We start from the raw sequence: 12688 nt of genomic DNA, 5'->3' as shown, positions 1-12688 counted from the left end.
CCCGGCTTCATTTGCAATTTTGAATGTCTTCATTTGCATTCCTCTCTCAAAAGAGGATGCAAGTGTAGACATACCCTATGTTAGTCATCTCTTCGTCATCAAACTTCTTAGTGAAGACCAAAACAAATAAGTCATTAAGCACCTCTGTGATTTTCAGGTTTCCTGTTATTGTTTCTCTCTCCTCACTGAACAGTGGGCCTAGCCTATCCTTGGTCTTCTTGCTTTTAATATATTTATAGAATGTCTTCTTGTTACTCTTTATGTCTCTAGCTAGATTGAGCTCGTTTTGTGCCTTTGCCTTTCTAATCATGCCCTTGCATACCTATGTTGTTTGCTTATATTCATCCTTTGGAAGTCAACCTGGTTTCTACTTTTTATATGACTCATTTTTTATTTTTAGATCATGAAAGATCTCCTGGTTAAGCGACAGCGGTCTTTTGCCATTCTTTCTATATTTCCTATGTAGCGGAATTGCTTTTGTGCCCTTAATAATGTTCCTTTGAAAAACAGCCAACTCTCTTAAGTTGTTTTTCCTCTTAAGTTTTACTTCCCATGGGACCTTACCTACCCAGCTCTCAGAGTTTACTAAAATCTGCCTCCCTGAAATCTATTCTCTCTGTTTTGCTGTTCTCCCTTCTACCATTCCCTAGAATCATGAACTCTATGATTTCATGATCACTTTCACCCCAAGCTGTCTTCCACTTCAAATTTTCAACCAGTTCCTCCCTATTTGTTCACTTCAAATCTGGAACAGCTTCCCCCCAATAATTATCTTAACCTTATGAAATAAAAAAATGTTTTCAATGCAGTCCAAGTACTTATTGGATAATCTGTGCCCTGCTGTGTTAGTTTCCCAACTTCTGTCTGGATAGTAGAAGTCCCTCATCGCCACCAAATGCTGCGCTTTGGATGTTTTTGTGAGTTGTTTTAAAAAAGGCTCATCCATCTCTTCTGCCTGCGTAGGTGGTCTTTAGTAGACCCATAGCATGACATCACTGTTGTGTTTTACCCCTTTTAACATAACCCTGAGACTCTCAACAAGTGTGTCCCTACATCAATCTCCACCTCAGTTCAAGTGTACACATTTTTAATATATAAGGCAACACCTCCTCTTCCCGCCTGTCCTTTCTGAGTAAACTGTATTCTTCTATACTAATATAACAATCATGTGTATTATCCCACCAGGTCTCTGTAATACCAACCATGTCATAGTTGTGTTCATGTATTAGCACTTCAAGTTCTTCCTGCCTGTTACCCATACTTCTTGCATTTGCATACAGGCATCTAAGATACTGATTTGATTTTTGCCTCAATTCTGCTTTGTCTTTCCTTTATCTCTGTTATTATAGGCCAATCTCTCTCCTATTTCCAACCCATCTCCCAGGTCCCCATATTTTTCACTAAAAAAAATTGTTTTTTTAAAGCTCTTCTACAGTAGAAAGCCAAAAGGGCTACATGGTGCTCTACAGGATTTGGGGATAGAATTTGAAGGACGGGAACATTCTGGTGAGTACAACATGACAGTTCTTTTTTTTTTTTTTTTCCAGAAAAACTTTTTCATTAAGGTACATAAAACACCAATACTGGGTCAGACCAAAGGTCCATCTAGCCCAGGATACTGTCTTCCTGACAGTGGCCAATTCCAGATGCCCCAGAGGGAGTGAGCAGACAGGTGTAATCATTATGTGATCCCTCTCCATTTCCAGCCTCTGACACCAGTCCTACCCATCCTGGCTAACAGCCATTGATGGTCTTAATCTTCATGAATTTATCTAGTTCTTTTTTGAACCCTGCTAAAGTCCTGGTCTTCACAACATCCTTTGTCAAGGAGTTCCACAGGCTGACTGTGCTGTGTGAAGAAAAACCTCCTTTTAGTCGTTTTAAACATGCTACCTATTAATTTCATTTGGTGACCCCCTAGTTCTTATGTTATGGGAATAAGTTATGGGAATAAGAATAAGTTTTCCTTATTCACTTTTTCCACGCCAGTCATGGTTTTATAAACTTCTTAGTCTACTCTTTTCTAAATTGAAAAGTCCCAGTCTTTTTAATCTCTTTTCATATGGGACCCATTCCAAACCCCTAATAATTTTTGTTGCCCTTTCCTGAACCTTTTTAATGCCAATATATCTTTTTTGAGCTAAGGCAACCACATCTGTATGCAATATTCAAGATGTGGGCGTACCACAGATTTATATAGAGGCAATAAGATATTCTCTGTTTTATCTATAATCCTTTTTTAATGATTCCTAACATTCTGTTTGCTTTTTTGACTGCTGCTGCATATTGAGTGGATGTTTTCAGAGAACGATCCACAGTGACTCCAAGATCTCTCTATTGTGTAGTTATAGCTGAATTAGTCCCCATCATGTTGTATGTATAGTTGGGATTATTTTTTCCAATGTGCATTACTTTACATTTATCAACATTACATTTCATTTGCCGTTTTGTTGCTCAGTCACTAAGTTTTGTGAGATTTTTGAAGCGCTTCAGTCTGCTTTGGTCTTAACTATCTTAAGCAGTTTAGTATCATCTACAAATGTTGCCACCTCGCTGTTTACCCCTTTCTCCAGATCATTTATAAATAGATGGATTAGGATTGGTCTCAGTACGGACCCTTGGGGGAAACTACTAGTTACTTCTCTCCATTTTGAAAACTTATCATTTATTCCTACCCTTTGTTTCCCGTCTTTTAATCAGTTATCAGTCCATGAGAGGATCTTCCCTCTTATCCCGTGACAACTTACTTTACTTAAGAGCTGTTGGTAAGGGACGTTGTCAAAGGCATTCTGGAAATCTTAAGTACACTATATCCCCTGCATCCCACTTGTCCACATTTATTGACCCCCCACTCAAAGAACTATAGTAGATTAGTAAGGCATGATTTCCCTTTACATAAACCAAGTTGACTTTTCCCCAGCAAATTATGTTCATCTATGTGTCTGACAATTATATTCTTTACTATAGTTTCAATTAATTTGCCCGGTACTGATGTTAGACTTACGGGTCTGTAATTACCAGGATCACCTCTACAGCCCTTTTAAAATATTGGCAGAGGTATTGGATGATTCAGGACACAGTGATTTTTCATTTCTAAGATCTGATTCTGCAGGGTCTCAGGCACAGAACTGTCACTGAAGTACATCACAGTGCTCTGCGGAGAAGACTTACAAGACTGGTTACTATACAAGAGGTCAAACTTTTAATTCACATACAAAAACCATTAGCATCGTTTGGTCATTATAAATGGCTCAGTAGAGAGATTCCCAAAGATTAGAATAATCATGGGAGTTTCCACTCACACAGGGTGTAACTTTTATGGTGTGGTGTGGAAGAGCTTGAACTGCCACAGCTCATCGTGTACCTGTATTGTCAATAGTTTTCATTGTTGTATGTACCTCTTTTAACAGACCTTGGGAAGTTAAGAGAATTTAGTGTAAATCATTAGGTCACTTTATAACTACTATTCTCAATAATACATTAAAATAAAATGTCTTCTGAAGGGTTGGATGATTCTCGGAATACTGCCCGTCTGGCTTGGAGGATGATCTGTGATGGATGTGTAATGAAAATTACTAAATCTTTGGATAAGGTTAGTGCAGGGGTTGGCAGCCTATGGCAGGCTTGCTATCAGTGGCACGTGAGCCGATTTTGAGTGGCACACGCAACGGGAGCTCGGTCCCTCTGCCCTTCCCAGCAGTGGCTTGAGCCTTGCAGTCACCACACAGCTGCAGGCTGGAGAACCAGTTCTGGCTTCCTGCTGGAAGGGCAAGTGCAGGCCGATGGGCCAGGGGAGACATAGGCATGTAGGGGACGGGGCAGCCTGGCAAGTGGAGAGAGCAGCATGACCTCGCACTATGCTCTGCATCCCTGGGGATGCCCCTGCCCACTCTGGGCATGCAGCTCCTAGGAGCTAAGGGGTTAACACCCTCCCCTTGCTACAGGCTCATCTTCCTGCTTTGGGAGGGGGCAGGGCTGGAGCTGCTCTGTAGATCTGGGGCTGGCCAGCTGGTCACAAGCTGCTGCTGCCTCCGTGAGATGCCAGGGCCTGGGCTGTGCTGCACTGCTCCCGCGGGTTGTGGGGGAAGGGAGGGCAGGGAGTCCTTTTCCCAACACATTGCTGTGTCTGCCCGCCCCAGAGCAGCAGCCTGCAGGTGAGATGTGAGCCCTGGCAGGGAACTGATTCTGGTCCTTCCTCCCCAGCTCTTCCTTGCCTCAGTGCTGCTGCCCTGCCAGTGTGCATACTGGGGGCACAGGGATGTGGGAGTACGCGGGGGAGTTGAAGGAGGATGCGGGGACAGGATGGGAGGGGGCAGGGGTTGCAGTGAGGGGGATGTGGCGATTCAGGACATCGGACTGGGGAGGGGAACGAGGCTGGAGCAGAGAAGATGGGAGGGGGGATACAATTTTACTTTGCAGAAGCTGCACATTCTTTACCTCCCCCTTCTTGCCTCCCTCCCCATTTTGCTATTTGGCTGCATTCTCATCCTCTCACCTTTTCTGTGTTACTCCCCCACCCCCTCCTGCCCCCAACTCCCTCCTCCTGCTGCCAAACTCCCTTCCAGACCCTGCTCGCCTCACTCCTTCCTGCACCCCACCTCCTGCCCAGATACTGCATACCTATCCTACTCGCTGGCAGCCCTGTCCCGCACATTCAACCCCTCATTTTTGTCCCCACTCCAGAGCCTAAGGAGGTCCACAAAATCCACTAACTCCAGAACCCCAGAAAAGTAAATTTGGCCTGTGGGAAGCCCTGAACCTCAGTACTCCCTGTCTCTCACCCCGTGGGGCTGGAGTGCCAGAAGAGTAAGGTATCTCATTTGGGGCCCACAGCAGTGAGAGTTGTGGGTTTTAGGAGGAGTTTTTAGTGCTTCTCACTTCTGTGGTCCCCAGCTGATTTTTCTATGGGTCAGTGGCCCCCAATACAAAAAAGGTTCCCCATGCCTGCCATAAATTAAAAAAAACTTCAGAGGGGTAGCCGAGTTAGTCTGTAACTAGAAAAACTTAAAAAACAACAAATAGTCTAGCAGCACCTTAAAGTCTAACAAAACATGTAGATGGTACCATGAGCTTTCATGGATACAACCCACTTTTTTCATCTGCAGAAGTGGGTTGTACCCACGAAAGCTCATGATAAATCATCTTCAGCAGACTTTTTCATGTGTCTCATACATTGCTCTCTAAAACCTATTTACACCCATTTTTCAAAATCTTGGATTTGTTTATGGAATTCCTAGGTACAGCCAAAGAAGAATTCAGTGTCCAGAATTTTGAATATGAACCCCATTGAAGAGAATACATTGGGAAGTAATGATGACGCTGAAACTTCAGACAAAGATGGAATTTGCAATAGCAGTTGCCTATTTGAGAATGAACTCAAGAAATGTAATAAAATGATTATAAATTCCGTTGGAAAGGTAAAAGAACAGCCACAGTCCAGTTCTACAAATTCCACTGCAAATGTCCATGTTGGGGCTAGAAGCAGTACAAAGATTGATGGATGTGGTAAAACTCAAAGCTGCTTGTCTCCACATATTGACAGACTTTCTGTTCCATTTGGACAGCTACAGACTTCTCACTGTAACTTACTAACAGGTATCCAGAATGGATTAAATAATGGACTTATGTCTGCTTCCAAGTACAGCTCTTCAGTACTTGGTTCAGGGCTAGTGCTTGTCTCCACTACTATTTCCTCTGTTAATATCTCTAATGTAGATGTGAGTACTAGTTCTGACTGTTTATCTATGTTGACTGATTGGGAAGATGTAGCTTTAATACCAGAATCACAGCATCAAGAAAATACTGACTCTGTGAAGCTTAAAGATGACCCAGATACAAAGACTTTATCAGTCTCTGAAAAAGCAGTGGTTTTGAAAGAACCAGCTATGATGAATTCAGACTTTGAATGTTTGGAGAAATCCAATGAACATTTGGAGACTTCTAAGTCTATTGTGTACAAAAGTCCTAATACTACTATCTATGATGTAGGAATAGTTCAGAGGCAAGCTTTAAACTGTTCTGCCTTTAAGTTACCATCTGTGAAGGTAAATGTTTCAAGTGCAGTGTTGACTGAAAATCATTCCACCCCTTTCTCTCAGAATCCTAAGAGGAAACCATCTAGTCCAAAATCTTTGCCTCCATCAAAAAAACAGGCATTCATTGTGCATGAAGATGTAGCTTCATCTTCTGATCATCCCCTACCTTCGAGAAGTTCAAGTTCATACAAAGTACCTTCTATTATCTTAAACACCACAGTGAGTCCGAAGCAATCTTTAAGAGCTATGAAAAGTGAAAAACTGACTCCTCCCTTATGTAACTGTGGCCGAAGAGCTAAAAGACTAAATGTGTCCAGTGCTGGTCCAAATTATGGCAAAGTGTTTTATAGTTGTCCTGCTGGAAAACATGAAGGGAAGAAGAGAGGCTGTGGATATTTCAAGTGGGAGCATGTACTTCTAAAGGAAAAATCTGCTAACACTATCTCTACACATTCTACTACTACAGTTGGTTTAACATCTCCTGGCATAAACTCAGATTCTTCCGGAAATTCTCACAGGAAATATCTAGGTCTCAGACCTTCTATGAGAACTTGAATATTAATTAATTTTTGTCCAAATCTTAATGAATGATAAGTGTTCACAGAAAATAAGCAAATGATGCCACAGATATCTGTTTCAACAGGATTGGGCATAAATGATACTACTGGGCTTACTTAAAAATGAAAACTCGTGAAGCATAAGTGGTAACAGTTGGACACAATAACGAGAAAATTTAAGGAGATTAGTGTGGCTAACATCAAAGTATAAGCAGCAAGCCTACCAAGTTTTAATATTTTTATTCTCTTATCGGGCATTTTAGATTTTTTTTTTTTTTTTTTACAAACTTGATCTTTAAATATCAGTGTTAGTGATACACATTTTGTTTGTGACATTTTTTTCTAAAAATACATCTATATATAATTAACCTTCTACAATGTATGCATGTGTCTTTAACCCTTTCTGAAAAATATTTCAAGTAGTAATTATGGTTTTAAAATTATTTTATGCAGTCTTTATTACTGAAATGAAATATAGGTAAATGTAAATTCCTGTGATATTTTGAGTAAATAAACTTTTTAATAGCAAAACTGCTAATGTGTCAGTTGATATAACATTTCTTTCTATTCTCATATGATGATCATTATCACAGTATCTGGGACAGTCAAATATTGTGTTAAAACAGATACTCAGATACTTGAACTTCATTTAATAACAGAGATTACCTTGTTTGTAAATCTATTCACTTTCACTAAATGAGTACTTAAATTCCAGGATTTTCATAATGAAAACTCAATATTGGGAAGATTTTCCTATTCTAAATGGAAATTTTAGGGAAAATATTTTAAGATATCTGCTCCAACCACTGCTTACTTCACAGTAATATGAATGCTGAGAAGCAAAAGCATAGTCACTAACTTGGAAATCTATGCATATTCCCGAGATTACCAGTTTTCCAGATTGATGGATGCATTAAAAATGTATGATAGAGAAGTGTTGTAGTAGAAAGGATGAATCAAAAACAACCGATAGCTGTGAACCAGAAGCATGCAAGCCACGAGCAGAAATGTGTGTGTGTGTATTATTTAAAGCTAACAGATACAGAAAACTGCTTATGCAGCTTATTTTTCCTTCTGGTATTATTAAAGTGATATTTTTTTTTTATAAATATATTAACACAGAGAGGAAATCCTTGAACTAAACTTGATTGCCCAGAACACAGGAGGAACTGAATGCAGGCAAGTATACTCAAACTTATTTGCTCCAGAAGGTTGGATGTAAACGTTTGAAGAGCAGGAGTAGGGTTTATTTAAGCTAGACATGCAATCATTGATCCTGGTATTATCCTGTCAGAACTTAACAGCATGTTTAGGGACCTGCCTGGAAATGTGGACTATTTTGAAATAGCCAGTTTCAGCGTTTAATAAGAACTTTGAGTTGGAAGATGCTAGCTATACCAATAAAAAGTGGTGTTTGCATATCTTTTTTTCCAGCATGCTTTTCTAATTAATAGCTAGTTCATTGTAGTGCTAAGATTAGAGTTTTGGAAGCAGATGGGTTTGGGGCTTACTACTAGGCACACTTGTTCTTTTCTATATGCCTTTACATGTAGACAACTAGAGCAAAATTAAGTTTTTTAATTATGACAAAATGCTTTTAAGTTCGTTAGGCATCGAACAAATGGAAAAGGAATTCTCACCAAATATCTAAACCTGCTTTGCTTTCATAGCCAACATTTTCCTTGAAGTCAGTGAAGTTTTAGTTGTGCATACAATGTACAATAATGCTCTAAAATTTATCATTTAAATCTATAATATGTCAAGAGAACAAAATATTGCACCATGTCAGCAATATACAATATTTTTGTAAGAACAAATTATGGAAAATGGAGACTAGATGATTTTAAGTTTTTCCCACTCCTCCTTGCGCAATTCATTTCTTCGGATCTTCCCACTGACTGTCTTTGGCAACTGTTGAACAAACTCCACCTATTGGAAAAGATAATAAATTACAACTAATACAATATATAGTAAGAGGTAGATAAACTGCTCTACATGTGCTCTACATTAAATTGCCCCCGAAATTTTCCATTTTCCATAGGATCTATTGTAAGGAGTGTAAATAAATAAAAGTATTGGCAATGGAAAGTTTAGCAAAGGGAAAATAGATTTTTTATATATATATATATATATATATATATATATATATATATATATATATATATATATATATATATATATATATATATATAATTATTTCGTTTATTAAATATCATTGACTTTCTTTTAAAACTCTGTTGTAGCCCATCCCTATGAGGAATAAACTGATGTTCATGATGTATTGAAACGTTAGTGTTAAACTCTTAAAAATTCTGTTTTTTAGGATGCATCTGTACTGCACCTGTAGCTCAAAATAAGGTACGCAATTTGAGCTACACAAATTGCATAGCTTATTTCGAGTCAATTTCAAAATAGTTTATTTTGAAATTTGGTGCTGTCTATGCAGCACTTATTTCGAAATAAATCACTATTCCAAAATGTGCCTTACTCCTTGTGGAATGAGGTTTACAAGGATGTCGGAATAGCAAGCCCATTATATTTCGAAATAATGGACATGCTCAAAAGACACACAATAGCTATTTTGGGATACCTCCAGTATCCCATAATAGCACTGCAGTGTAGACGTAGCCTTAGTGTCGTATATTTTACACTGGAAACTATTTTTTCTAGATGGTTCCCTGTCATACGAAAATATATAGTTTGCATAAAATTATTATTTTGAAAACAATTCCAAAACTGGATTAACAGTTGGTAGATTTTATAGTTATAAAATATAAACCAATTATATTTCAATGCATCTTGAAATAATTAATTTGTGCATCTCTCTGGCACTGTTAGTATAAATGTTCCTTGTTTAATAATGTGTTTTTTTGAGGGGCAACTCTTGTTCCCTGGACCCAGCTAGAATAACTAAACTTTGTGCTGGGAAGATCTTTGGGACAGGAGCCCCTTTTAGTCTGTGCAAATCACTGAGAGTCCATTGGTTATTCTGTAGCTACTTTTCAGTTTCGGGTTTCAGTAACCTCTGCAGCTTTTCTGTCCTTGTTATCCTGAGGGTGGTCTGTGGTTGGGAAGTCCGTATTATGACAAATCATTCAGCGTCACCATCTACCGAAACAAAATACAGGACTATGTAGCACTTTAAAGACTAACAAGATGGTTTATTAGATGATGAGCTTTCGTGGGCCAGACCCACTTCCTCAGATCAAATAATGGAAGAAAATAGTCACAACCATATATACCAAAGGATACATTCTTCCATTATTTGATCTGAGGAAGTGGGTCTGGCCCACGAAAGCTCATCATCTAATAAACCATCTTGTTAGTCTTTAAAGTGCTACATAGTCCTGTATTTTGTTTCAGCTACACCAGACTAACACGGCTACATCTCTATCACCATCTACCGGGTCTGTAGATGTGGCCATGCCATGAGTTTTGAAACACTTTGTGAACTTTAAGTGGTCTGCCTTTTCCATGCAGTAGAAGAGCTAAAGGATGAGCCTTATGCACCCTTTAGTAAGATTAATTCAATGCAAAAATAAAAAATTTACTGGCTTCCCGCAGCTCCCCTTGGCTGCAAAGGACAAAACAGCCAAAGGGAGCTGCGAAGCTCCATGGCCGTGATGCCAGTAAATAAACAAACCGGGGCAGCCAATTAATGTGTTTCTCAAGGTGGTTTCGCAGAACACTTTCAGAAACACTGCTCTAGAGTCTGTAGCACAGGATTTCTTTGCACTATTTCTATACCACAGAATCAAATTTAACTTTGTTATAAATTCTTCAATATGAAGTGGAAATAGAGCTATGAAATTCAAACATATTTACTATTGACCTATTAAATGTAGCAGAGGGGGCAAAGGGTGAAGATTTCTATTTCAAATATCCCTTAGCCCTTACAGTAGAGCAAAAATTAAATTCTGTGAATTTGCAGAGGGCAAAAGGATAATTTTAAAAAAGCCTATTTAAGATAGGCATGCTGTCATTTTGAGGCAACAGTGGAACCACAGCTCCCAAGTGTATTTTTTTCGGGGTTCTATGTCCTACTGCTCATGCTCTTCCCCTGTCTGTAATCCATTTTTCTGGGTTTTGATACCTGCAAAGGGTAGATCATATGTTTGCTAAAAATAAACATTGAAAATGTGAGATGTTAGAATAAACATTTTCCCACCTGTCCTCTGTTTAGAGTCTTATGATTAAGCATAGCAGAATTTGATTTTTATTTTTTTATAATTTTAACATATCAATACTTAGTTTTAAGCATTTTTTCAATGTTTATCAATTTCCGTTTTCACAGTGCACAAAAGTCGGCTTTAAGCTTTTTGTTTTGATTTTTACATTTTTTTCACAATTGTGGGACATTATGGTGGGAATTGGACAATAATTATTTAATTACAGGAGATGTTGTGATTAAAAAACTTTTCCTTAAATCAAAATCTTAAGTTCTCAAGCAGCGTTTTTGTTTCTTTGATGATCTTTACATTTTAGATTGTTAATGGAAATGGGGTTTTCATTTGGTTTGTGTACAGTGAAATCATTTTTTTCTGATATTTACCAATAGAAATCTAAACCTCGCAAGACTGATTCTGATTTGTGTGTGTGGAGGGGGGTGTACGATAACAAACTTTTGCACATGAAAGTCCTCTTGTGCCACTTGTTGACTAATAGTAGTTATCTGAAATACTTATGTTTAAGCACTTACCTTTCTAGGATATTTGTAGGGGGCAGTGACCTTTTTAACATGATCCTGTAGCTCTTTAATCAGTTTTTGAGAGTCATGTGAAACATAGTCAGATGCCAAAACAATGAAGGCTTTCACTACCTTAAAAGATTAAATGTTGATGAAACAATATCCACACAATACAGTACAAGGTCCTAATTAATATTTAACAAAATTCACTTGCTGACAAATTACAAAGTAACTAATTTACAGTGTTTATATGAAAACATTATCAAACTGAGTGCAATATTAACAATTTGTCTAAGTCCAGCAGCTGGCCATATGTGTAATATGAAGGAAATAGAGTAAATTGCAGCTGGATTATCTTTAATTTACAATTGCAACTTATAGGGACTATAAGTCCCCATTAAAAATTGTATAAGCAGTATGGATGCTCCAAATGAAGATTTGGAATGTGGGGCCTTTGTGAGCTGCACCTCCGTATTCATTGTAATGAGGATTGCAGTCAATTTTTGCCATGCAGTGATGGCCCCTATAGAGCTACTGTCTCTCTAGATCAGTGATAGGCAACCTAGGCTAGTAAGTAGGCATGAGTGGCCCTCCATCTCAGTGGGCCACAAGACTCTCACAATGAAGATGGTCTCTCAGGATAGGATAGTTTTGCTAACTGCACTTGCATACCTAAAATTTGTAGGGTACGCCAACTGAACCATGGCAGTGCTAAATGCAGAGGGAGCACAGTCAATGTTGTGTGCAATTAGCATGACCTCATTTCACACGCATGTCACTTTAGTAATACCAATAGGAAAAACCTACATGGGCAAAAACTAGGGGAACCTGGCAAATCTACATATGGGTTATTGTAAACAAAATGTCTTGCGGGCCACATGTACAATCCCAATGAGCTCCAGGTGGCCTTTGGGCCACAGTTTGCCCACCACTGGCCTAGATGAACATTAAGAATTTGAAAAAAATTAGTAGTCCTGTAGCACTTCAGAGACTAACAAAATATATCTAAATAGTATCATGAGCTTTCATGGGCAAAACACACTTACTCAGATGAAGAGAGAAAAAGGGTGGACAAAAAAGGGGAACCTTTACATTTAAATGTGGAGGTTCCCCCCCTTTTCTACACTCATCTGAAGAAAAGGGTTTTGCCCACGAAAGCTCATGTCTCTGTGTGTGTCTATATAGAGAGAGAAGGGGAGGGGAGGAAACAAACACTACTCATTTTTGTAAGTTACAGACTAACATGGCTACCCCTTTGAAACTATTAAGAATTTGCTGAGTGCTTTGATATGAATGGAACAATTCAACAACTGTTTGGAGTAGCCAGTTGCCTTAGGACTCTGGTTAAGGGTTTTTTAAAATGCATATTTGTATAATGAAATTCAAGCATATAATTTATCTAAGTCTTT

General features: G+C 38.6%; 2 protein-coding genes across 12 annotated transcripts in view; one reads left to right on the top strand and one right to left on the bottom strand.

The window, feature by feature from the left end:
- ERI2 (ERI1 exoribonuclease family member 2) overlaps positions 1-7107 on the top strand; it is a 40104-nt gene extending 32997 nt beyond the window's left edge. For 4 of the 5 annotated variants that reach the window (XM_089782306.1, XM_075899428.2, XM_075899426.2 and 1 more), the window contains exons 7-9: positions 1425-1506; positions 3504-3592; positions 5238-7107. In XM_089782306.1, coding sequence (XP_089638432.1) covers positions 1425-1506; positions 3504-3592; positions 5238-6590 — 1524 coding nt within the window. In that variant the 3' untranslated portion in view covers positions 6591-7107. The remainder of the gene's footprint in view (positions 1-1424; positions 1507-3503; positions 3593-5237) is intronic. The other variant, XM_075899429.2, reaches the window with a different exon arrangement.
- Positions 6850-12688, bottom strand: part of ACSM3 (acyl-CoA synthetase medium chain family member 3) — a 52306-nt gene continuing 46467 nt past the window's right edge. For all 7 annotated transcript variants that reach the window (XM_075899432.2, XM_075899430.2, XM_075899433.2 and 4 more), the window contains 2 exons: positions 11292-11411; positions 6850-8521 (listed from right to left, as the gene is read on the bottom strand). In XM_075899432.2, coding sequence (XP_075755547.2) covers positions 8426-8521; positions 11292-11411 — 216 coding nt within the window. In that variant the 3' untranslated portion in view covers positions 6850-8425. The remainder of the gene's footprint in view (positions 8522-11291; positions 11412-12688) is intronic.

Source organism: Pelodiscus sinensis, chromosome 15 (genome assembly GCF_052426305.1).
Source record: "Pelodiscus sinensis isolate ZL-2025 chromosome 15, ASM5242630v1, whole genome shotgun sequence".
Taxonomy (NCBI): domain Eukaryota; kingdom Metazoa; phylum Chordata; order Testudines; family Trionychidae; genus Pelodiscus; species Pelodiscus sinensis.
Note: the sequence above shows the minus strand (reverse complement) of the source record. Positions and strands in the feature narration are given on the sequence as shown.